This window comes from Hyperolius riggenbachi, chromosome 9 (assembly GCF_040937935.1).
Source record: "Hyperolius riggenbachi isolate aHypRig1 chromosome 9, aHypRig1.pri, whole genome shotgun sequence".
NCBI classification, from domain to species: Eukaryota; Metazoa; Chordata; class Amphibia; order Anura; family Hyperoliidae; genus Hyperolius; species Hyperolius riggenbachi.
The window spans coordinates 266,242,205-266,268,284 of record NC_090654.1 but is presented as its reverse complement, the minus strand read 5'-3'; the positions used below and the strand labels follow the sequence as shown (position 1 = coordinate 266,268,284).

Below are 26,080 nucleotides of genomic sequence, written 5' to 3'. Positions count from 1 at the left end.
ATATCCATTGCTGCCTAAAAGGAGGGGGGCGGATCTAGATCAGATTGCAAAGTCCGCCCCAGCTCTCATTACAAACTCCTCCCCGGCAGAGAGGTTGTTAACTTAGCGTTACGGACGAACTCAGCTTGTCCATTACCGCCGCGGTGGATCTCTCAGTCCGTGGTGGGTCTTTTTTTACTATTTTTTTTTTTTTAAACACGCAGCTAGCACTTTGCTACCTGCGTGTTTTATTTGATCGCCGCCGCTACGCGCCGCAAAAGAGGCCCCCCCCCCCCAGAACCTCAGCGCAACCTGGCCAATTACCGCCAGGCTGCGCTATGGAGTGGATAGATGACGTCATTCCGATCGTCGCCATGGCGATGAGGGAAGCCCTAACAGGAAATCCCGTTCAGAGCGGGATTTCCTGTTGGGTATGATCGCCGGTAGCGATCGGAGGGGTGGGCGAGATGCCGCAGGGAGGGGGGAAATCATGTAGCTAGCGCCAGGCTAGCTACATGATAAAAATAAAAATAAAAATTAGGTTAAAAAAACCCACCTGCAGCTGAGCGCCGCAAAAAAACAAACCGCCAGGGAGGTTAATAGCAGATCTTATTGGCTCACAAGGGTCCTTTGCCGGTCTTTTACCTGTCAATACCATGGATCAATTGTTGATACCAGAACGGATCTCTGGTAAAGAACCTGTTGGACTTTGCAAAGATTGTTGGACTTTAACAGAGAATTTCCAGAACTTTGGACTATTCAGACCTCAGCGGACGCACAGTAATTCCAGACAGACTGCGCACTCAGTTACTTCATACTTTTAATCCTTTTTATTTTTGCTATTCAAATCACAGTTCAAATTGTTAGATATTTTTTCTGTAATCATTGTTATGCACAATTTACATTATGAAATAACTGGTTATACCATGTTGGTCTTGCCCTTGTTCTGTACGACCCAGAAAAGAATCCTGAAGTTATACAGTATAGATATTTCTCGTTAGTTTGTATAAAAGCTTTTCCCTTTCAGGAATAGTTAGCATTAGGAGTTCCTCTCACTCATTCTTGATAGGTGCTGGTAGTATTACCAATTATCCTGTGATGAGATTGCATTGGGTTGATCATACAATTGAGAATGTATGGTGTAGGGACACTCCGACAAATCCAAATTGTTACTTTGTGCACAGTGAGGAAGGCATTCCGTGGACTCCCATTGGCTGGGGCCAGAATTGCAGCTGCTTACAAAGAGCACAGGATTGGGTGGAGTCCTCACACCCACAATATCTCCTATATACCTCTTCCTATCTCCCCCTATAGATCTATTTCTATTTCCTTTATCCCCCCCCATATCCCCTATATACCCCTTCTAATCACCTATATACCCCCCCTCCCTCCCTCCCTCCCCGGTCACAGTTACGGATTATCTTGTAGTTCTATAACACGTTGCAGAATCTTCTCTCTCTACGCACAGGGCTGGGATAGAAGGACAGACAATGGCTGGAAGAATAACTTTATTTGAAAGATCACATAAAACTTCATACAGGGTAATTCCTTTCAACACAACAACCAATCAGATAATGTGAACACAAAAGATCTCTGCCATACACTGTATGGATGTCTTCATCCGCCAGAGCCCCAAAACAGGCACCACCTCCATGGGAGGCTCCTCCCACTATGACCCGCTTGTCAGCTTCACAGGAGGCACAAATGTGTGATCCCCTCTAAGGGGCAAAAAGCTGGCATATCAGAAACAGGCAAAACCTAACACGGGAACATCTAAAACCGTGGAGCGCCATAATCATCCGGCATTCGCTCTATATTATACCTGCGGGGAGAACACAAGACAGTGCCAATGTTATTTATGTGTATAAAGCAGAAATAAGCTCCACCCTTATGTGTATAAAGCAGAAATACGTTCTGCCCTTGTGTGTGTGCATAAAGCAGGAATATGCTCCATCCTTATGTGTCTATAAAGCAGGAAAAAGCTTTACCCTTGTTTGTGTGGAACAGGAATACGCTTCTTCACCTTAAAGGGAACCTAAACTGAGAGGGATATGGATGTTTCCTTTTAAACAATACCAGTTGCCTGGTAGTCCTGCTGATCTCTTTGGCTGCAGCAGTGGCTGAATCACATACCTGAAACAAGCATGCAGCTAATCCAGTCTGACTTCAGTCAGAGCACCTGATCTGCATGCTTGTTGAGGGGCTGTGACTAAAAGTATTAGAGACACAGGATCAGCAGCAGAGTCAGGCAATTGGTATTTTAAAAGGCAAAACCCATATCCTCCTCAGTTTAGACTAACGAACAAGCTCATGGTGAACCAGAACTCATTGGAGTGTGTGAGGGGCTACAATGGTCCTAAAAGCCCCATTACTAAAATGCTAAGAAAAACAAAAGTTTGCTTTCTTAAAACAGAAAGAATTTGCGATAATTCAGGTTGGAGTGAGCTTGAGATGTCTCCCAGTGCATCACTGCTGAATATTTGCAAATTAACCATTCTACCTCTTAGAAGCTAAACACCTCCAGAACACATCATTGCATTCCAGCAGTTCTGAAGGTGTATTTAGCTTCTAAGGGTAATAATGGTTAATTTGCATATATTCAGCAGTGATGCACTGGGAGACATCTCAAGCTCACTCCAACCTGAATTATCGCAAATTCTTTCTGTTTTAAGAAAGAAAACTTTTGTTTTTCTCCTCAGTTTAGGTTCCCTTTAACCTTCCTGGCGGTAAGCCCGAGCTGAGCTCGGGCTATGCCGCCGGAAGGCACCGCTCAGGCCCCGCTGGGCCGATTTGCATAATTTTTTTTTTGCGTGCAGTGCCCGATCGCCGCCGCTACCCGCCGATCCGCCGCGCCGCAGCCACCCCCCCCAGACCTCGTGCGCTGCCTGGCCAATCAGTGCCAGGCAGCTCTATGGGGTGGATAGGAATCCCCTTTGACGTCACGACGTCGGTGACGTCATCCCGCCCCGTCGCCATGGCGATGGGGGAAGCCCTCCAGGAGATCCCGTTCTTTGAACGGGATCTCCTGATCGCCGACGGCGATCGGAGGGGCTGGGGGGATGCCGCTGAGCAGCGGCTATCATGTAGCGAGACTTTGTCTCGCTACATGAAAAAAAAAAAAATTAAAAAAAGATTTGCTGCCCCCTGGCGATTTTTTAGCAAACCGCCAGGAGGGTTAATATGTATAAAGCCAATAATACACTCCACCCTTATGTGTATAAAGCAGGAATATGCTCCGCCCTTGTGTTTATAAAGCAGGAATATGCTCCGCCCTTGTGTTTATAAAGCAGGAATATGCTCCGCCCTTGTGTTTATAAAGCAGGAATATGCTCCGCCCTTGTGTTTATAAAGCAGGAATATGCTCCGCCCTTGTGTTTATAAAGCAGAGATATGCTTCGCCCATGTGTGCATAAAGCAGGAATACACTTCGCCTTTATGTGTATGAAGCAAGAATATGCTTCTCCCATGTGTGTATAAAGCAGGAATGTACTCTGCCCTTGTGTGTATTGAGCAGGAATATGCTCCACCATTGTGTGTATAAAGCAAGAATACACTCCACTCGTGTGTATAAAGCAGGGATACATTCCACCCTTGTGTGTATAAAGCAGGAATACGCTCCACCCTTAGATGTAGTTAGGGAACTCACCTGTGATTGGATAGATACATGATGGGAACTCCCGGGATCTTCCGAATTCGTCTTTTCAGGTCTCGGTCTACAGTGGCAACAATGTAACATTTATGCTAAAAATAAGGGGGGAAAACAAGAAAAAAAAATAGTGAATGCATTTCAGAAATGTAAGAATTCTCCATCACTGGCCAAACCCTGCACCAGGCCATGCCAAACACCAGATGGAGCCTCGGGTCATGCCCAGCACCAGGTAATGCCCCTGGCCATGCCCAACACCACACAACACCCCTGGCTATGCCCAGCATCAGGTCAACCCCCTTGACCACACCCATTAAATGCAGATACACTCATCCTATTCAAGTAATCTTCCAGCTGATCCACAGTCTCCTCCCACGACCAGACTCCTGCAGTCATCCTCAGTCTCCACCCACCACCAGACACCCCCTTCACAGTCTTCTCACACCACCAGACACTGCCTCCATTCTTCCCAAGTCTCCTTCCACCACCAAACAACCTCTTCCAGAGATGCCAAGTTTCCTCCCACCACTAGACACCACCTCCAGTTATCCTCAGTGATCTCATAGATCACCTTTTAATATCCACTACGTGATGAGTTCACAATACTATCCAGTATTAGCATGACAAGATACACATATTATACATCTTATGTGGTCCTGATATACACCAATATTTACCTTTGTCCCCAGCTGTATTCTCCTATGTTTTATTGCCTGAGGAAGCAGGTATAAACCTGTGAAACGCGTTGCATTCCCCCCTTTTTGGAGTATGCCAGTAAACTTGTATTTACTTGGACAGTTTCAGTGTCTGCTTGCAGGAGGTAAGTCCACCACTACCTCAAAAGCATTTTTAAACTTTTTAGTATTTGATTTCATCCTTTTGGCGCCTCTGTTTGCTTTGGCTAACACTTATTATCCACCCTTGGTGAAGGGGGATACCCCTTTTTCCTGTCTACAGAGAGCGACTTCTTATTCCTGATGGAAGACAAGATAATCTCCTCACCTGCCTATACAGTGGTTGCCTTGGAGGTAACCCTGCTTTGTGAGTATAATCATTGTACTCTCACATTTCCAACTCATACAGTGCATACTACACTATATTGGGCTCTCGGGTTCCCTTTCTCTTCGTCCTCTTTATACTTCATCCAGCAGACACTACACATCCCATGCACCATACTGCTTACCTGAGTCACTCTCTGTACTAAGCAGTCATCCGCATAGGTTCCAGCGTGAGAGCATGGCAGCCGCTCAAATGTTGGGTCTTTGGCAATCCTGGAGGAGACCAACCACAGGTAAGCAAGCTGATAACCCCACCCCTTGCCACAGCACAGATCTACGGACCCCAACTCTTTCCGCTGCAAGGTGGCAGTCAAATAAAACCCCTGGATCAACACCACTGGGAATTACCTAGTAATTTAAAGGACAACTGAAGAGAGAGATAAATGGAGGCTGATATTTTTTATTTCCTTTTAAACAATACCAGTTGCCCGGCAGCCCTGCAGGTTATTTTGCTGCAGTAGCATCTGAATCACATCAGAAACAAGTAGGCAGCTAATCTTGTCAGATTTGACAGGAATGTCAGAAACACCTGATCTGTTGCATGCTTGTTCAGGGGCTATGGCTAAAAGTATAATGCTGGGAATACACGGTTCGTTTTTGAGGTGATTAGATGGTTCGAAAGATAATTTCCAACATGTCCGATCTCCCTTTCGATCCTTTCGCCGCTCGATTTCTGATAGAAGTGAATGGAAAAAGAAAAACAAGCGGAAGATAAAAGAATCGACTGCAGAATCGAGCGGCAAAAACGATCGCGAGGAGAATCGAGCGCCAGAAAGTCCCAGCTGCTTACCGGTAGCCGTGTTTCGGCGAGTCCTCCAGGACGGCTGCTGCTGAGACATTGTATGTCTCCGGCGAAACTGGAAACACCTGAAATAAATTAAAAATGTAAATGACCTCTGAGCCCATAAAGGAACTCCTCCCTCCCCCTGACTTCAGTTCAAACCGAGTACCCATGCATATAAGCACAACATATACATTCACATAGATACATCATATAGGGTTGGGAACTCAGGCAGCCGTCCTGGAGGACTCGCCGAAACACGGCTACCGGTAAGCAGCTGGGACTTTCTCCCATCGTCCTCCAGGACGGCTGCTGCTGAGACCAGCGAGAAATGTTTACCTTAGGGAGGGATGATGGCCTGTAAGACTTTGCGTCCAAAGCTTTGGTCCTGGCTTGACAGCAGCTCCACGCGATAGTGCTTGATGAACGTGGTATGTGAAGACCAGGTTGCCGCCCTGCAGATCTGTTCTAGAGTTGCCCCTGACCTCCTGCATAAGAGACTAACAAATGACTTGACCTCCTCCACTCCGCTGTTCGTTGGAGGTATATTAAGATCGCTCTCCTAACGTCTAGAGTGCTCCACTTTCTTTCTCGGTCATTAGTAGGACTTGTAGAAAAGGAAGGCAGAATTATTTCTTGCGATCTATGGAAAGCCGAAGCCACCTTGGGTAAGTATGCTGGATCTGGCCTAAAAACTATCCTGTCAGGATGCACTACCATGTATGGATCTTTGATAGATAAGGCTTGGATGTCACTTATCCTCCTAGCTGTCGTGATTGCCACCAAAAAAGCCACTTTAATTGATAAAAATTTTAATGGTACCTCTGTCAAAGGCTCAAATCTTTCCGAAGTCAGGAAATCAAGAACCAGTGACAAATCCCAAGGTGGGACTAATTTCTCAGGGAGAGGCTGAGACCTAGCTACTGAGGAAAGAAAATTCTTAACAAAATTGTTTCTTGACAACTGTCTATTAAGAAAAACTGATAACGCAGACACTTGGACTCTTAGGGAACTAACCGCTAACCCCAGATCCACTCCACTCTGCAGAAACTCCAAAATAAACTTTAAGTCATTCGTTCTGACCCCATTTTTTTCCTTCCAAAGTAAAAAAGCTCTCCAAATTTTCTCGTATTTTTTTCTCGTTGTAAGCTTCCTACATTTAACTAACGTGGAAACTACCCTCTTCGAAAATCCCCACCCCTCTAGGATGCTTTCTTCAGAATCCAGGCCGTGAGGTTCAGCATTTGAGGATTGGGATGTAGTTGGCTCCCCTGGAATAACAGGTCCCCCCTGCTGCCTAAATGCCAAGGACCCCTGATAGCTAGCTGCTGAATCCGTGGGAACCAGGACCTCCTGGGCCACCATGGACCTATGAATATCACCCTGCAATCCGATAATTCTATCTTCCTCAGCACCCTGGGAATTAGATAAAATGGGGGAAATGCATAAAGGAGGCCCATAGGCCAATCTACCATCAGGGCATCTAATCGATTTTCCGGAACTGTGGGGTGCAGGGAACAAAAGTCCTTTACTTTCGCATTTTGAGGGGTCGCAAATAAATCTATTATCGGACTCCCCCATTCCTGTACTATCTGTAAAAAGACTTCTTGATTGAGCTGCCACTCTGCCTCCATAGTCATGCCTCTGCTCAGTGAATCTGCCCACCTGTTTTTGATCCCCTGAATGTGGACTGCTGCCAGAGATATGAGGTTCGATTCTGCCCAGGACATTATTTGTAACGAGAGTTCCCGTAAATTTTCCACTCTGGTACCCCCGTTTCCTCAGGTAAGATACCGTCACTATGTTGTCTGAGTAAATCAGGACTTCCTTTCCTACTACTTGCTCCTGGAGACGTAACAGACCCAGTTTCACTGCCATCAGCTCCTTGAAATTGGAAGAACTGTCCCTTATTTCCTGACCCCAATAACCCTGGACCTGAAAGGTTGAGCAATGAGCTCCCCAACCTGTTAGACTGGCATCCGTATACACTTTGATTGGGGCCGTCTGAAACCAACGTCTCCCCTGAGACAGATGCTCTCGGCGAGTCCACCACTGGAGAGACGTTCGCACCTGGTCTGGTAGCTGTACCAGACTGTCTAAAGACTCTTGATTTCTGTCCCAAACAGACAGAAACCATGCCTGAGTGACTCTCGAATGAGCCTGGGCCCACTCTACTGCTGGGAAGGTTGAGGACATCTGTCCTAGTAAAGACATTACGACTCGTAATGACACACTCTCTTCCCCTGTGAACATTTGCACCCTCTGTACTAACTTGGCGATCTTGTCTTCGGGCAGGAGCACCTTCTGAGTCTCTGTGTTCCATAACAATCCCAGAAATACTAGCGTTTGGGTTGGAATCAAATTGGACTTTTCTTTGCTTATAATCCAGCCTAGATTTTTTAAGCATTGTATTGAAAAATCTAGCTGCTTCTTTAAAATTTCCTCTGTTTCTGCAAGAAACAGGAAATCGTCCAAGTAGGGTAGAACCCTTACATTGTGGAGATGTAGGAAAGCACTTACCTCTGCAATCACTTTTGTGAAGATTCTCGGGGCGGATGTAATCCCGAACGGCAAAGCACGATACTGATAATGGCAAATTGACTCTCCGATCTGTACTGCAAATCTGAGGTATCTGAGGCACGACGGGTGTATTGGAATATGAAGATATGCATCCTCTAAATCCAACGTCGCCAAAAACGCATACGGAATCATTGAATTTCTGACAGAGGCAATGCTTTCCATGCGGAATTTCTTCTCCACAATGTAAGGGTTCAACATTTTTAGGTTCAGAATCATCCTGAACTTCCCCGAGGGTTTGAGAACAAGGAACACCTTTGAATAAAACCCCTGAAAATGTTCCTGGAGAGGCACTCTTTCGATTACTTTTTTCTCTAGTAATGAGATTACTGAATCCCTTAGAGCTTGCGCTTTCCGAGGGTCCCTTGGGACTCCTGTTACTAATTTGCTGCGAGGGGGAACTGAACTGAACTCGATTCTGTAGCCTGACTGAATCAAATCCAAAATGAACGGACTTTTGGTTATCTTCTTCCAAGCCGGGAGAAAGAAACTCAGCCTCCCCCCCACAGCCTGATAGTCACTTTGACTGTTTATTGGGAGGGTTCTGGGGTCTGTTAAACAGAAATGAACCTCTTCCCCTACTTGCATTATATGTCCATCTTTTGGACTGAAAACCTCCCCTTGTTGTGGCTTCCGCCCGTGACTGGGATCTTTTATTGACAAAGGGTTTTTTCGGAATTTTTTTCCTTCTATCCGGAAACTTTTTATTCCTATCTGAGGATCTTTCTAAAACTGAATCAAGGTCCTTCCCAAACAACAATTCGCCCTGGAACTCCATAGAACACAAGTTATGTTTTGAAGCTGAATCTCCTTCCCAGGCGTTTAACCAAACTGCTCGTCTGGAGGAGTTGACAAGCGCTGCTGCTTTTGCTGAGGCCCTTACGTTTTCTGAGGCTGCGTCCGCCAGGAACGCAACCGACTTGGAGATAACTGGCAAGGACTCGAGAATCTTCTCATGCGGAGTTCCCGCAATTAGATGATTCTGCAACCCCTCTATCCATCTTACCAAATTCCTTGCCAAGCAGATTGAAGCAATTGCTGGCTTGAAGGAAAAGGATACTGCGTCCCACGCGCGTTTTAACAATGCGTCCGCCTTTCTATCCATGGGATCTTTTAGAGATCCAGCATCCTCGAAGGATAAATCAGAGTTTTTAGAATACTGCGCCAAAGCAGCATCCAATTTCGGACATTTAGTCCAAGGAGACTCCTCTTCCTCCTTAAAGGGGAATCTCCTTTTAAAAGACCTCGGAACAAAAAACCGTTTCTCCGGATCCTTCCACTGGGATCTTATGAGTTCTTTGATTGAATCGTGTATGGGAAAGACCTTCATTGTCTGTACAATTAACCCCTTGTAAATGTCATCTCTAACAGATGTGGTCGGCAAATCTGACTTTAATTGTTCCGAGTCATAAACCGCCTTTAATAATTCATTTGTGTCCTCTGCTGAGAACAGATAACGGGACGATGTTAAAGATTTCGATTTTTCTGAAGTATCTGAATACACTGCCCCTTCCTCCCCTGAATCATCCGACACCTGAATGCGAAGCTCCTGGGTTATTGAAGGCTGCCCAGCTAGTCCTACCTCCTGCCCCGTTTCTGAGGTGGCTGGTGAGGACCGGGAACCCTGCCCCAAACTCTGGCTCTGATCCTGATTAACAGACAAGGCAGATCTGAAGGCAGTAAATGTGTTAGAAATTTCTTCCTTAACTGTATTCATTAAGTCTAATAAAGCTTTTGCTGCCTGGGGTCCCTCCCCCCCAGGACCCGGAGGCTGCTTAGATTCTAAATAACAATCTCTACATATATTCTTAGTAGCTCCATCTTGTAACCTGGCATTACACACTCTGCATCTAATCTTTTGTTTTGCAGCCGCTTTCTGTGGAGAAAACACAAAGACACAAACAGCGCTTTTTAGAGAACTGACAGTTTCTGGAAGAATGGGGAGAAGATAGGAAGCTAATCTTCCTTACATACCCGCGGACTTGCGCTCTTTTCACTTGGAATGGCCGCCGGGGTATTCTCCTCTGCACTGTTGGAGGTCTGCACCCTCTCCATTGTGCAGCAGAACGGCGTCTCTCGTGCGCTGAAGTGCGGCTTGTATAGCCGCATTTCCTGGTTTTAGGCGCCGCCCCCTGCCCTCCACCAGTTCCGGAAGTGGAAATGACGCCCTGCTCTCAGTCTCACAGCGCGAGACTTGCTCCGGCCAGATCCACCCCCGGCTGCACGCTCCCCGGACGCTAGAGAAGGCGGCCATGGCGGCTTCTCCTACCTCAGAGCCACAGGAAACAAGGTAACCTACCCCAGCATTTCCTGACAAGATCGGAACATCCCGTTACCGACCCCAACCGCCATGAGGCAACCTACCTATCTAAAATACAGGTGCCCCAGGCCAAATCCTGTATTAGATCAAAATAACAAACTCCCTATCTATCCAGGTGTCCAGCCCGCATGGGAAACAACAAAAAACTGAAGTCAGGGGGAGGGAGGAGTTCCTTTATGGGCTCAGAGGTCATTTACATTTTTAATTTATTTCAGGTGTTTCCAGTTTCGCCGGAGACATACAATGTTTCAGCAGCAGCCGTCCTGGAGGACGATGGGAGAAATGAACCGTGTATTCCCAGCGTTAGAGACAAAGGATAAGCAGGATAGCCGGGCAACTGGTACCGCTTACAAGGAAATCAATATGGCAGCCTCCATATCCCTCTCACATCAGTTGTCCTTTCAAGACGTAGACGTCCTTCAATGCTAAGAAAGCTCCCAAGCCTTCTTTTAAACACAGAAATAGAATTTGCCATAACTACTTCTGCACTGCACATTTTCATCAGATCCTCTATGCTATGAATGTGCTGCAGCCGTATATTACTACCATTGTGTATTTATATAGCACGGACATCTCCTGCAGCACTTTACAGAGTACATAGTCATATCACTGAATATCTTCAGAGGAGCTCACAATCTTTTCCTACCATAGTCATGGTATAATGTACAAAATTATTATGTATTTATATAGAACTGACATCCTCTGCAGCACTAGAGTGCATAGTCATATCACTGACTGTCCTCTGAGGAGCTCACAATCTAAGCCCACCATAGTCATAGTCAAATCTCTTACCATATTATTATTATTATGCATTTATATAGCACTGACATCTTCTGCAGCACATTACAGAGCACATAGTCATGTCACTGCCTGTCCTCAAGAGGAGCTTACAATCTAATCCCTACCATAGTCATAGTCTAATGTCCTACCATATTACTATTATGTATTTATATAGCACTGGCATCTTCTGCAGCACATTACAGAGTACATAGTCATGTCACTGCCTGTCCTCAGAGGAGCTTACAATCTAATCCCTACTATAGTCTAATGTCTTACCATATTATTATTATGTATTTATATAGCACTGACATCTTCTGCAGCACATTATAGAGTACATAGTCATGTCACTGCCTGTCCTCAGAGGAGCTTACAATGTAATCCTACCATAGTCAGATAATATCTTGGGTTCCTGTTGTAGTCTGCAGCTGGATAGCGTAAGGGTGTTGCCTTTGATATAGGGTTTGAGCCTTTGACCAGGGTTTGAGCCTTGTCTAAAGCCAGTATGTAAAACAGTAAGGAGTCTTTGGCAAGGCCCCCTAATGCTCCTGATGTCCTGGGGAGCACCTAAGTGGCTGTAGCTCTAAAACGCTTTGAGTCTGCCAAGAGAAAAGCACAATATAGATGTTGTCTTGTGCAGTCTAAGGCTAATCTGTGAAGAAGTCCTTGAGAATCATGTGAATCTCAAATGCATTATGGGTATTAAAGAGGAGTTCCAGTGAAAATAATGTAATAAAAAAAAGTTTTTACAATAATTAGGTATAAATGATATAGTCAGTGTTTGCCCATTGTAAAATCTTTCCTCTTCCTGATTTACATTCTGACGTTTATCACATGGCGACATTTACTGCTGGCAGGTGATGTCAGTGGAAGAAGTTGTAAACAGTTATTTCCCTCAATGCAACGAGGTTCACACACAGGAAACTGTCAGGACCATGGTCCTCAGTTTCCTGTGCGAGGGTTTCACCACAATATCAGCCATACAGAGCCCCCCGATGATCCGTTTGTGAAAAGGAAAAGATTTCTAATGTAAAAGGGGGTATCAGCTACTGATTGGAATAAAGTTTAATTCTTTGTTACGGTTTCTCTTTAAGGGAATTGTGCACACAGACACCCCCTTTCCCCCTGTGTCTATTGTAATACAACGATATTTTTTTTTCTTTTTATGTACACATAGTATGGCCATGCAAGTCTTACTTAACGTAAACGAAATCTAAAATTCCAATCAAACCCCATCCCTTCCAGCACAAGCACTGACCTGAGAGCCACTCTGTACTTCTGTCCCAGTTTCTCCAGCTCAGCCATAACACAGTCTGTGATGCATGGCACACCTGGAAGAAAAAAGCAGCAAGTGAAGAATCAGACTAGAGATGGTCCACATAGCAAGAGAACTGGCAAAATCAGTGTGCAGCCTCATTACAGCGGATAGAGAGCGCCCCTTCCTAAAGCGCTTACAGAGTGATGCCCCCTACAGCCACTACAAAGCGCCGCCCCCTGCATCCGCTAAAGAACACCGCCTCCTACAGCCAACACAGAGCGGCGCCTCCTACAGCCGGCACAGAGCGCCGCCTCCTACAGCCGGCACAGAGAGTGCCGCCTCCTACAGCCGGCACAGAACGCCGCCTCCTACAGCCGCCACAGAGCGCCGCCTCCTACAGCCGCCAGAGCGCCGCCTCCTACAGCCGCCACAGAGCGCCGCCTCCTACAGCCGCCACAGAGCGCCGCCTCCTACAGCCGCCACAGAGCGCTGCCTCCTACAGCCGCCACAGAGTATGGAGAGGGTACTTACATTTGGCATACAGGCAGTCCATCATGGATTGGACGATGTCCAGCTTCGCCTTGATGGAGAAATTGATGAAATTTGTATCAACTAGAATGTTGTAGGGAGGGCCTAAATTTGTGTTATACTGGAAGAAGAGGCAAGATGGCACCTGGGGGCTAAAAAATGGAGAAATCTGTCAGTGAAGGTCCAGTACATCCCCTCTACTAACCCACTACTTCTGCACCTCATCCCTACACCCACGCAGATCCACATCCCATCTATCTCTACCCCCACCCAGATTCAAATGCCAGCTCTACCATCACCCAGATCCCTGTCCCATCTCTACCCCCACCAAGATTACCAACCTCATCTTATCCCCCACCCAGATCCTGATCCCATCTCTAACTCTACCCAGATCCACATCCCATCCCTACCCCCACCCCAGATCCTGCCCTATCCCCAACCAGATCCACATGCCCTCTCTGAGTCTACAGTCATAGCTAAAAGTTTTGAGGATGGCACAAATCCTGATTTTGCAGTTTACGTTTTTAGATCTTTTTGTCGGATGTTTCTGTGGTGTACTGAAGTATAATTACAAGCATTTCATAAGTTATTGACCGTTAAGTTTATGCAAACAGTCAGTATTTGCAGTGTAGGTCCTCCTTTTTCAGACCTTTTTCAAGACCACTGCAATTCTCCCTGGCATCCTGTCAATCAACTTTTGAGCCAATGGCAACCCATTCTTTCATAATCAACAATTGGAGTTTGTCAGATTTTCTGGGTTTTTTTGAGGCTTGGCTACAAGTTCTCAATTGGATTCGTTTCTAGGGAGTTTCCTGGTCATGGATTCAAATTTGTTCCCCGAGCCACTTAGTTTTCAATTTGACCTTATGGCACGGTGCTCCATTATGCTAGTAAAAAGCATTGTTCTACACCAAACTGTTCTTGGATGGTTGGGAGAAATTGCTGTCGGAGGATGTTTTGGTACAAATCTATATTCATGGCTGCAGATTGCCAAGCAAGCTTATAGTGAACCAGAACTTGTTATTCATGGCTGTGTTCTTAGACAAAATTGTAAGTGAGCCCACTGCATTGGATGAGAAGCAGCCCCACACATGAATGGTCTCAGGATGCTTTACTGTTGGCATGACACAGGACTGATGGTAGCACCCACCTTTTCTTCTCAATCCTTTTGCCAGATGCCCCAAACATTTGGAAAGGGGCATCATTAGAGAAAATAACTTTTCCCCAGCCCTCAGCGATCCAATCCCTGTACTTTTTAAAGAATATCAGCCTGTCCCTGATGTTTTTCTTGGAGTGATGTGGCTTCTTTGCTGCCATCCTCCAAAAGTCTTCACCTCAGGTCTTGAACCCACTACAAATCGCTATCACTAGCGTTTTTAATCATTTAATCATTTTGAAAGTGATTTCATGAGCGTTTTCTGGCGATTTTGGTAGCAAAGTGTAAGCTTTTTGCCAGCGATTGTGTAGCGATTTGCGATTTTAATTCTGATTGGTCCTTTCAATTCATTTTTTTTTTACAGTGTGCAGAAATTTAAAAACGCTAGCAAATCGCTCTGTGTAGGTTTTGACGCGCGACTACGCCAGCGTTTATATACTTTATATTGCAGAAACGCTAATGCTCAAATATGCTGCATGTCCTGCATTTGTGATTTTGGCAATCGCTCCAGTGGAATTTAGCCCATCCATTAAAGTGGACCTTAAAGAGAATCTGTATTGTTAAAATCGCACAAAAGTAAACATACCAGTGCGTTAGGGGACATCTCCTATTACCCTCTGTCACAATTTCGCCGCTCACCGCCGCATTAAAAGTGGTTAAAAACAGTTTTTAAAAGTTTGTTTATAAACAAACAAAATGGCCACCAAAACAGGAAGTAGGTTGATGTACAGCATGTCCACACATAGAAAATACATCCATACACAAGCAGGCTGTATACACCCTTCCTTTTTAATCTCAAGAGATCATTTGTGTGCTTCTTTCCCCCTGCAGCTATCTTCCACTGAAGTGTCAGGCTGTTTCTTCCTGCAGAGTGCAGACAGCTGTGCCTGTATGTAATTCTTCAGTATGTGAAAGCCCAGCCAGCTCAGAGGACGATTTATCCAGCTTGTAAAAGATAATAGAGCAGAGAGATGCTGCACTAATCTAAATAATACACAGGCAGTGTGCAGAGAGCGGCCTGGAGGGGGGAGATGCATCACAGAACCACAACACTGAAGAACTTGGCAGCCTTCCAGACACAGCCTGACAAGTCTGACAAGAGAGAGATAAGTTGATTTATTACAGAGATGGTGATAGTAGAACATGCTGCAGTAAGCCAGAACACATTAGAATAGCTTTTGGAACTTGTAGGATGATAAAAAACAGGATGCAATTTTTGTTACGGAGTCTCTTTAAGCCAGAAAAAAAAATGAGTTTTACTCACCTGGGGCTTCTACCAGCCCCCTCCAGCAGTCCTGTGCCCTCGCAGCCACTCACTCATCCTCTGGCCCCCCGCTGCCAGCTAGTTTCGTTTTTGCCGACAGGCCCGTCAGGACTGGCCATGTGTAGCTTTTTCAGCATTCCCGACTGTAATTAGCGCTATTGCGGGCCGCATCGCGTACAAAAATACGCGTTGCCGCATTACGCACGCATAGATAGTGCGGCCCGCAATAGTGCTAATTACAGTCGGGAATGCGGAAAAAGCTACACATGGCCAGTCCTGACGGGCCTGTCGGCAAAAACGAAACTAGCTGGCAGCGGGGGGCCAGAGGATGAGTGAGTGGCTGCGAGGGCACAGGACTGCTGCAGGGGGCTGGTAGAAGCCCCAGGTGAGTAAAACTCATTTTTTTTTTTCTGGCTTAAGGTTCACTTTAACCTCCCTGGCGTTTTGATTATGCGCAGCCGCACGGCTGCCCATGGTTTTTTTAAACCTAATTTTTATAATCATGTAGCTAGCCTAGCGCTAGCTACATGATACCCCCCTCCCTTCCGATTCCCACCCACCCTTCCGATCGCCGCCAGCGCCTATGCCCGTCAGGAAATCCCGCTCTGAACGGGTTTTCCTTCAGGGCTTTCCCCGTCGCCATGGCGACGCGTCATCACGTCATAGGGAGTCCTGATGAACCCCTCAGCGCTGCCTGGCACTGATTGGCCAGGCTGCACACGGGGTCTGCGCGGGGGCCTCTTTCGTGTCGGGTAGCGGTGGCGATCGCAGCAAACACGCAGCTAGCAAAGTGCTAGCTGCGTGTTTGACACAAAAAAAAAATTATTCAAATCGGCCCAGCAGGGCCTGAGCGGTGACCTCCGGCGTCTCTGGACAAGCTCAGCTTATCCAGAGCGCTCGGGAGGTAAACACTAGCTAACCGTTTATGGAAATGGCTAGCGTTTTGAAAACCTACCTAAACGCTCAAGAAAAAAATCGTAGAGCTCATACCAAGTGATCACTCTTCATAATATCCTTCCATATTGCCATAATGAAAACTGAAGCAGCAAACTCTGAAAAAACAATATTTGCGCCATTCTCAAAACCTTTGGCCATGAGTGTACACCTACCCAGATCTCCGTCCCATAAAGATATGCTTGAAGAGTAACTGATGGGCATAAAATACTAAATTAATTCTCTACCGCAGGCCATTAAATTAATAAAAAGGATGCTAACCAGGCAATTCAAAAGTTTGCAACCAATCTTACTTTTATCCACATGAGCTTTTCTCTCCCCATGCCCACAGGCTCTAACAGCGTACGCAGGACGCAAAAGAGAAGTGACATGTATGCTGGATCAGCCTGATTGGCTGAAGCCTCTGTCACTCACCTCTCTTCTCTCTCGTTGGCCGCCTGTTCTCCCCTTATCTGTGTGGTCGCAGCGGCAGCTAGGGTGCAAAGAGGGGGCCCAGAGGCTTTTTCCTGTCACTGGCTTCGCGCCCCCCCTCCAGTGTCATGTCCCCCTGTCTCTGATCATCTGCCGCCGCCGCATTCCCCCTCTTCCCCGTGCTGCAGATTGGGGAAGGATAAAAGCGGTGCACACAGACTCACCTAATTTTAGTTCCAGGCTCTGCAGTTCCCTTCTATTCTCTCTGCACTGCCTCCGGTGGTAGTGCAGAGAATAGATGGGAACAGCGGCGCTTGGATCCAATATTAGGAGAGTCTGTGCCTGCTGCATTTATTCCTTCCCGCTGTGCACATTATCAGTGCGGGGAGGTAGGGGGTGCAGGGGGGGAATCCAGCCGGAGAACACAAGATGGCCCCTGCCATCTACAGAACTCTCCAGATTTACTGCACTGAAACCAAAACCTGGACACTACAATACATCTGTTATGTAAGTAGAGCAAGTATTTATCTACTTACATATGTGGGTTTTTTTTTTTTTTTGGGGGGGGGGGGGGGGGGCATATTTTTGCTAATAGTTTCTCTTTAACAAACCATCTCTACTCCTATTGCATGAATATCATCCACAATTGTCAATCCACTACAGTGTTCTCCCAAGAACTTTTTTTCCAGCCTGGTGGCATAAAAAAGTACTCGAGTGGGGCACGACGGTTGAATACAAGGCCGGTGCAACTCTGCTCATAGCATAGGAAGAGGATGAGGAGGCAAGCTGATGACAGCCGGGTGCTCACCAAAATCAGCTGGGCGGAGCACCTGGCTAAAAATCCTGGCTAGAACACTGCACTACAACCCCACTTCAAGAGAGTGCATACAAATATTCAAATTTGATTGCCCAATTATACCACCTCCAGATATTTAACTCTATGAACACAGTATATAGGTAAGCTTTCATACTACATGGAAGTGGTAAAATAGGACTAAACTGGATTGGACACTCAAACCCACCAATTTTTCATGCAATCCCTTTTTCCCACTATGATATCTCCAGCACACTCCCAGTGCATGACTGCCCAGTTCCCCTCCATCTGTACACGCACCACGCCCCAAATACAATTCCTACATCGAAATGTAACCCCCATTTAAAGCATAAGCCAGCACCTTATTTGCTTATGGTAAAACTGTTGTGATAAGTCAGAACACCAGTTTCAAGACCATGTAGGGCCTCTTTTTCAAGGCAAAGTTTTCTTGACAAAATCTACAAAAAATGTAACAATCAAAAAAACTATTTTTGGTGCCTTAGACCTTCACGCCACTCATACTACCACAGGTTAGTGCTAAAACTTTTCAGCACTCGCTCTGACTTACTAGCCACATTTGGCGTGTACTTTGTTTGATGTTGTTGCGTGCACTTGTGATGGACATAGGTGAATCTCGTTTTTTATGTGATATATTGGTTCATATTGAATATTCTTTTACTGATTTGAAGGTGGTGCAAGCTATACTTTATGGACTATTGCACTGACACTCCCCCTACATTTCATGATGGCCATACTGTAAGGTGTGCAGGATAAACGCGATTGTATTTCATCACCCCATCAGATAAACTCACCCCCAGGCATAAACTCCTTCCTCCAAATGCATTCCCACCCCCACCGCATGACTGGTTCATCCCTTCATCCCCTCCCCCTCATGTAAACTCCTCCCCTCCTCCCAGCAGTCACAGATCAGCGGACAACGAGAATATATCAGAAAGCCAAAGAGGTCTGAATAAGCCTCAACTTACACTTCCCTCTCCTTAATGGCAGTTGGGTCTTCCAGCTTCTTCCGCTGAGGCTTGGCCTGGTCCTTCTCTTTACTGAAACAGAGAGCAGAAGGCACTCAACAGACATGATGGGCACACAGAATACCCCATCACGGACACAGTATAAACATACAATGCACACAGACAGGCTTCAGACCAGGACACCATGCTACAATGCTCAGAATCAAACAAGTCTACAGCCACCCTGATATACTGCAGAGAGATCCAGAGTGCCCGAGGATCCAGAACGCCCACAGATCCTGCCCTGCTCCATTCTTCTTACTTCCAGAGAAATGTAAACATATGCACCTTGCATGAACCAATCCAATTCCCCCCCAAGCTGGAATTTCATTGGTTCTTTTTCAGGCTACACAATTCGGAATTATTTGAATGTCACTGACAATTCCTAATGACATCCCACCTCCCATAGAAAGCTGTAGCTTTGCGACACATCTGACTGACACCCTCGGGATCGGGTTCTAAAACCTATGGGTGTCTGTACACAACTTTATAGTAGGCACACACAATGGGCTCTGTTCTCAATCACACATGCGGTAAAGTTTTTTTTTACCGCAAAATTACCAGCAGCGGCAATTTCTGCATTTTTTCCACATTCACTAAACATTTTCCGCATGTTTTCCGCAAGTATATCGCATAAAAAAAGTGCGTAAACAGGCGGTAATTATGCGGGGAAAAAAAGTCGGAAAAAAAGTCAAAAGAAAGGTTTCGAAGTCATGCAAACACAGCCCTAAAGACTCAATTTAACTCAATGGAAAGCGAAATACCGGTATATCACAAGGTACTTGTATGTGATAGAAAATCGGTAGTTAAGGCAGAAATAATGTGTCCCTTTTTCATTGTGAATTTTGTTTTTTTACGGAAAATAATTCTTAAAGGGAACCTAAACTGAGAAGGATATGGATTTTTCCTTTTCAAATAATACCAGTTGCCTGACTCTCCTGCTGATCCTGTGTCTCTAATACTTTTAGCCACAGCCCCTCAACAAGCATACAGATCAGGTGCTCTGACTGAAGTCAGACTGGATTAGCTGCATGCTTGTTTCAGGTGAGTGATTCAGCCACTACTGCAGCCAAAGAGATCAGCAGGGCTGCCAGACAATTGGTATTGTTTAACCACTTTCTGACAACCTGACTGGAGCCTCTAAATCGCTCCAGGACGTTTTTATAAGTCAGACAGTGTTGCTGCTGCTGTGCGCGTGCACGTGAAAATAGTGAAAAAAAAAAAGAGACACCTTTATTTCCAAATACTATATTGTCACCATACTTTGTACTAAGGACATAATTAAAATCTTGTAATAACCAGGACAAATAGGCAGATAAAATGTGTGGGTTTTATGCACAGTAGCAGTGCTTATATAAAAACTATAGGGGATGAAATTGGAGAAATAGTGTATTTTTTCCTTGATTTTCCCTTTAAAATGCATAGAAAATAAAGTAATTACTGAAAACAAATATCAACCCAAAAAAGCCCAATTGGTGGTGAAAAAAACAAGATATATATCATCTCATTGTGATTAGTAGTGATTAAGCTACTGGCAAATGTAAGGGATGAGCACTGAAAGGGGAAAATCGCTCTTGTCCGTTAGGGTAAAAACGTCTTTGGGGTGATGTGTTTAAAAGGAAACATCCATATCCCTCTCAGTTAAGGTTCCCTTTAATTACCAACCATTGCAGACCTTTTTCCGCATTATTTGCAAACTTTTCCAGCACTTTTTTCCCGCATGCGGAATAAATATGCGGGAAACTATGTGAATGTCAAGATGGTCTTATTTCAATCGGGAATTTACCACAATAGGATTACCACAGGCTGAAAATCATTGTAAATATTTTCTGTTCCATACACAGTACATGCAGTAAGATAAACATCACACAGTTTATCCAGCGTCACAGACGGTACACACTGTCATACACGGACATCACACAGACTCACATGCGATGATCGGTCAAGGTTATCCTCCTCTTCATCACTGCATACTTCTTTGTTTTCTTCGCCTTCCCCTATAAACCAATACCAACATGTCAATTCACTGTGTGTTCCCTTGCATATAATTATTAACAGGACTCGAAAATAGGCCTGAACAATTTTAGGAAAAGATTGAATTGCATGATTTCTGTCAGAAATAGCGATTTAGATTTTCAACGCACAATGATGGATCAGCACACCGATGGTGAGTAGGAGTTCCCCCAGTATAGGTAGCCACTTATAGGTGCCCCCAGTATAGTTTAGCCAACTATAGGTGCCCGAGGATAGGTTATCTTGCTATAGGTGCACCGGTATAGGTAAGCCAGCTAGAGGTGTCACAGTACAGGCTAGCCAGTATAGGTGCTGCAGTACAGGCTAGCCAGTATAGGTTAGCCAGTTAAGGTGCCGCACTACAGGCTAGCCAGTGTATAGGCGCCGCAGTACTGGTTAGCCATCCAAATACACCCCCGCTCCGCTTTCGTTTATAGAGGCAGATCCCCCTCTATTTTCCCCCTTGCCGCCGCTCTTACCTCCTCCGGTAAAGTTTCAATTCCATTCGGCCTTACCGCACTGCAATGCCATACTGTGAGTGGCGGTGAAGAGGGAGCGAGTGTTCACATAGTAACACTGGGCCTGTACCAGGAAGTGTGACATCACTTCCTGGCAGTCAGTGTTACTAGGCAACGATTGCTGCCTCTTCAATGCGGTTCACCAAGCTGCTAAGCAATGCGGTGAGGCCAAATGGAATTGAAACTTTACTGTAGGAGGGTCAGAGAGCAGAGGAGGAGGCAGGGAGCAGAGCAGGTAAAAGCGGTCAGCATATAGTTCTGTGTGGACCCTGGCGTACAGAACGGGATTTCCTGCTGGGCTTCCCCGGTCGCCATGGCGACGGGGCGGGATGACGTCATGGACGTCGGGACGTCAGAGGGAATCCCGATCCAACCCTCAGCGCTGCCTGGGACTGATTGGCTGGGGGAGCAGCGAATCGGCGGGTAGCAGCGGCGATCGCGTACCACACGCAGCTAGCAAAGTGCTAGCTGCGTGTAGGGAATAAAAAAATTTGAAAATCGGCCCAGCGGGGCCTGAGAAATCCTCCTACGCAGGTTACCCCGAGCTGAGCTCGGGGTAAGTGGCAAGGAGGTTAAGGATCGGTGGCCACATGAACAACCCCCCCAGGTAATTATAGCTGGCCCAGCACACTCCTTTAAGGACCTTCCTTATGGGGGGGGGGGGGGGGTATTACAAATATTTTTTTCTACTTATCTCAGGCAGACTGTGCTTCCACTTAAGTGAAAAATTGACCCCCCAATTTTATTGCATTGTAAACTGACAGTGTCTGGATCCTATTTTTCAATAGGATCCATTCACACAATGCAGTAGCAGGATTACATCTTTGCACTGTCTGCTATTTGTCCTGGAGAGAGAGCAGATGTGTTTCACATATATCCAGACCACAGCGGACCATCGGAGCAGACACTAAGCAGCTCTAGTGTGAGACCAGCCTGACAGGGAAACGTCCAGATCCTCCACAGACTTACTACATCCTCCTCCTGACCACCCCAGGACGTGGAGACCTTCAGGAATCCACAGACGTGCTACCAGTAACAAGCTGTTATCAAGCAGCTTTGTGGGGTCCCAGCTCTGGAACAGTGAGGTGAAGGGGGGAGAGGATGGAATCTACAGAGGCTGCCCTCTAATAAGGTGAGTATCTGAGTTTTGCATTTTGGGCATTTCTGTATTAAAGAGTAACTGTCAGGCATACAATCAAAAATCAATTCTTTATTTTTCTCTGGTAAACAAGTAATAAGGATGCTAACCAGGCAATCCAAAAATTAAAATCACTATTACTTTTCTTGTTGATAAATGATCATTCCCCAGTTTACCTGACTCTTATTTGGTACATCTGTCGCACAAAGGAAGTTGCAGGGTTTGCTGGGTTGTCCTTTTTTGCTTCTCTACTTTCCCCTCAGACTTAACTAATGCAGCCTGATTGGCTGAAGCCTCTTTTCCTCCTGTTTTCCCCTCCCACACCTCTGTTCCTCTCTAAATGGCCAATATTTCTCATGCTGAGACAATGCACTTTCTATAGTGAAGGGCGGGCAAATCAGGCAGAGGAGAATAAGGGAGGAAATGACATCAGGATTGGCTTCAAAATAGCCACACTTAAAATGGGAAATGCTAAGAAGGTTTTTCTCTTATTTTACTGTAGAAAAATCACTAAAATCAAAAGCGTGGACAGTGCAATACATACGTTATACATCGGCCTTCCAAAAAAGGACTTGTTCCGCCTACAGCTGATACAGAATACTGCTGCTTGACTGTTGACCAACCAAACCCGTCACTGCCACATAACACCAGTCCTGCACTTCCTTTACTGGCTACCCATAAAACGGAGGATCATATTAAAGATCGGCCTGACATTTAAATGACTGTTCAGTTCAGCATTTGCAGAAGTGTAATTTTTGTTGCGTTAATAATTCATCCTACTATCAATTTCTGAATCTGAGAGAGCCTAAGCACTTTGAGTCCTATGGGAGAGACGCGCTATAGAAATGTTATGGTTGTTATGTAAGTAGAGCAAGTATTTATTTACTTATATATGTGGGGGGGGGGGGGGGGTTACTGAGATAATATGGCTGACAGCTCCTCTTTAAGCCATCTAGCAGAGTGGCTCATCTGAAAAAGTGTATACAGTAGTATCCCTTTATAGTAAAGTTTCAGAGACCCGACCAAGAGGTTTATTATATCAGTTTAATATATCAGGGTCATACATTGTATATTCATACTGGCGCATGGTTGGGACCTGGGGACTAAGTTTACTATAGCAAGAGGTTTACTATATAAGAATTTACTACAAGGAGATTCTACTGTACTGTGATTGACCAGCAGCTGATTCATCACAAATCAGCTGCTCCATTCATTGGTCCAGGATGAATTCCCAGGCTTGCACAAATAATGACACCATACATGTATGAGAAGTACTAGGAAGTGCCAGATTTCTCTTCAGTTCAGACATTCCTTGAGCAGGCGTAAAAGAGGCGCCGATGGAAACCGCTTTTAATTGTACGCAGCGTCAGCTTTCATCAAAACTTAGATAAAAGTATTATCACGCATAATAGAACTTAGTCATGCTGAATCAGGCTCCAACCACATTCCATAATGTCAACTCACAGCGTGTATTAGGTTAACAAGCTAGGACCATTTCTGGGCATTTTGGTGCCTTAGGCAAAGCATGTTTATTTCCTTTTAACAATGCAAGTTGCCTGGTTGTCACCCTGATCCTGTGTTTTGAATACTTTCAGCCATATCAAGCATGCAGATCAGGTACTCTGACTGGCTTAACTGCATGCTTGTTTCAGGGTTGTGACTCCATACCACTCACCTCAGTTCACTTTAATGGAACCAGCAATTGTGTGTAAGCTGGTTAGCATACTGGCAAGGCTGCAGGCTTTTTTTAATGTAAATCTTTTTATAGTTTTCAAACAAACAAACCGAAACATTTTATGTGGGATTTTAGCCCTTTGACAAGCAAGTACATAAACAGTAAGGAGTCCTTGGGCAAATGATCTTGGTAGTGCCTGAAGCACGCCTTGAGTGGCTGCAGCTCTGGCATTTGGAATTGGCCAGGAGTAAAGCGCGATATAAATGTTCTGCGTCTTTTCAGGTCCCATAATACTCCACACTAAGATAAGCTCTGTGGTGCCCCCTCCTTTTGGTGCCACCCCAGGCATCTGCCCGGTTGCCTATGCCAAAAATCAGCTATGACTACAGACGACATTCCTTATGAGATAAATCATAGCTTCCTGGATTGAGAGGAACAGAGGAGAAGTATATAAACCCTATATACAGAAATAGCACCGCCGCCCTGGCTCCCCCATACTGTACTGATCTGCGGGCAGCACGGTGGCGTACTGGTTAGCGCTCTCGCCTTGCAGCGCTGGGTCCCCGGTTCATATCCCAGCCACGTCAACATCTGCAAGGAGTTTGTATATTCTCCGTGTCTGCGTGGGTTTCCTCAGGGTACTCAGGTTTCCTCCCACATCCCCAAAAACATACATATAGGTTAATTGGCTTCCCCGAAATTGCGCTAGACTACGATACTTACACTACACTAGACATAGGACTATGGTAGGGATTAGATTGTGAGCCCCTCTGAGGGACAGTTAGTGACAAGACAATATATACTCTGTACAGCGCTGCGGAAGATGTCGGGGCTATATAAATACTAAAATAATTAATCTATACGGGCTGTGCGTCATTAGAGACCCCCATATACTACACCTCATTTGCCTGACTCTCCCCCCCCCCCAGCTCTCACCATGCTGCTTCTCCTGCCGCACACTCCGTACCACTCCACAATACGTGCGTCACTTCCGCATCCTGCCGTCCCCGCCCACTTCCGCCGCACTGTGTGTCACGTGATCCGCCAACCAAAACACCACAGCTGTGTCACCTCGGGAGTAACCGGGTGAGTGGAGATCGGACAGAGGCGCCGCGTAATGACGTCATCTTAGAGGTAAGAGGGGCAGTGTGATGAGATACAAGGGGGTAGGATTGTGCAGTGAGATGTTATATGAAGGTTAGAGGAGCAGAGAATGAGAGACAAAGGGTAGGAGGAGGCAGAGAGGTGTGATATGGAGGTAGGAGAGGAGTAGAGGGGCAGTGTGAGGAGATATAAGGAGGCAGTGAGGTGTGAGTTGGAGGTAAGAGAGGAGTAGAGGAGCAGTGTGAGGAGATATAAGGGGTAGGAGGAGGCAGAGAGGAGTAGAGGGGCAGTGTGAGGAGATATAAGGGGTAGGATTGTGCAGTGAGATGTTATATGAAGATTAGAGGAGCAGAGAATGAGACACAAAGGGTAGGAGGAGGCAGAGAGGTTTGATATGGAGGTAGGAGAGGAGTAGAGGGGCAGTGTGATGAGATATAAGGAGGCAGTGAGGTGTGATATGGAGGTAGGAGAGGAGTAGAGGGGCAGTGTGAGGAGATATAAGGGGTAGGAGGAGGCAGAGAGGTGTGATATGGAGGTAAGAGAGGAGTAGAGGAGCAGTGTGAGGAGATATAAGGGGTAGGAGGAGGCAGAGAGGAGTAGAGGGGCAGTGTGAGGAGATATAAGGGGTAGGAGGGGGCAGTGAGGTGTGATATGGAGGTAGGAGAGGAGTAGAGGGGCAGTGTGAGGAGATATAAGGGGTAGGAGGGGGCAGTGAGGTGTGATATGGAGGTAAGAGAGGAGTAGAGGAGCAGTGTGAGGAGATATAAGGGGTAGGAGGGGGCAGTGAGGTGTGATATGAAGGTAAGAGAGGAGTAGAGGAGCAGTGTGAGGAGATATAAGGGGTAGGATGGGGCAGAGAGGTGTGACATGGAGGTAAGAGAGGAGTAGCGAGCAGTGTGAGGAGATATAAGGAGGCAGTGAGGTGTGATATGGAGGTAAGAAAGGAGTAGAGGGGCAGTGTGAGGAGATATAAGGGGTAAAAGAGGGCAGTGACCTGTAATATAGAGGTAAGAGAGGAGTAGAGGAGCAGTGTGAGGAGATATAAGAGGTAGGAGGGGGTTGTGAGGTGTGATATGGAGGTAAG

The 26,080-nt window shown here is 46.0% G+C and overlaps 3 protein-coding genes across 10 annotated transcripts in view; 1 reads left to right on the top strand and 2 right to left on the bottom strand.

Moving 5' to 3' along the window:
- Positions 1-1,474: 1,474 nt before the first annotated feature.
- Positions 1,475-24,929, bottom strand: FCF1 (FCF1 rRNA-processing protein). The gene is made up of 8 exons (XM_068254532.1): positions 24,829-24,929; positions 20,478-20,545; positions 18,510-18,581; positions 12,928-13,076; positions 12,397-12,469; positions 4,809-4,896; positions 3,626-3,720; positions 1,475-1,801 (listed from the first exon to the last, which is right to left on the bottom strand). Exons 1-8 carry the CDS (start codon positions 24,829-24,831, stop codon positions 1,753-1,755), a joined length of 597 nt encoding a protein of 198 aa, XP_068110633.1. The 5' UTR covers positions 24,832-24,929; the 3' UTR covers positions 1,475-1,752.
- LOC137532078 (uncharacterized) lies at positions 5,479-10,476 on the bottom strand. Its single transcript, XM_068252213.1, has 2 exons — positions 5,804-10,476; positions 5,479-5,550 (listed from the first exon to the last, which is right to left on the bottom strand). The coding sequence occupies exon 1, from the start codon at positions 9,756-9,758 to the stop codon at positions 8,559-8,561; it is 1,200 nt and encodes a 399-aa protein (XP_068108314.1). The 5' UTR covers positions 9,759-10,476; the 3' UTR covers positions 5,479-5,550; positions 5,804-8,558.
- The window catches only part of AREL1 (apoptosis resistant E3 ubiquitin protein ligase 1), a 30,524-nt gene continuing 29,346 nt past the window's right edge, over positions 24,903-26,080 (top strand). For all 8 annotated transcript variants that reach the window (XR_011024164.1, XR_011024162.1, XR_011024160.1 and 5 more), the window contains exon 1: positions 24,903-25,026. The gene's annotated coding sequence lies outside the window, so the exon portion shown is untranslated. The remainder of the gene's footprint in view (positions 25,027-26,080) is intronic.

Bases quoted from the DNA above. Each gene is read 5' to 3' on its own strand.
- LOC137532078 (XM_068252213.1), bottom strand. From the start codon at position 9,758: ATGAATACAGTTAAGGAAGAAATTTCTAACACATTTACTGCCTTCAGA.
- FCF1 (XM_068254532.1), bottom strand. The intron at 12,470-12,927 runs GTAAGTACCCTC...TTTTTCTTCCAG, and splicing joins GGACTGCCTGTATGCCAAAT to GTGTGCCATGCATCACAGAC. The intron at 1,802-3,625 runs GTGAGTTCCCTA...TTCTCCCCGCAG, and splicing joins ATGTATCTATCCAATCACAG to GTATAATATAGAGCGAATGC.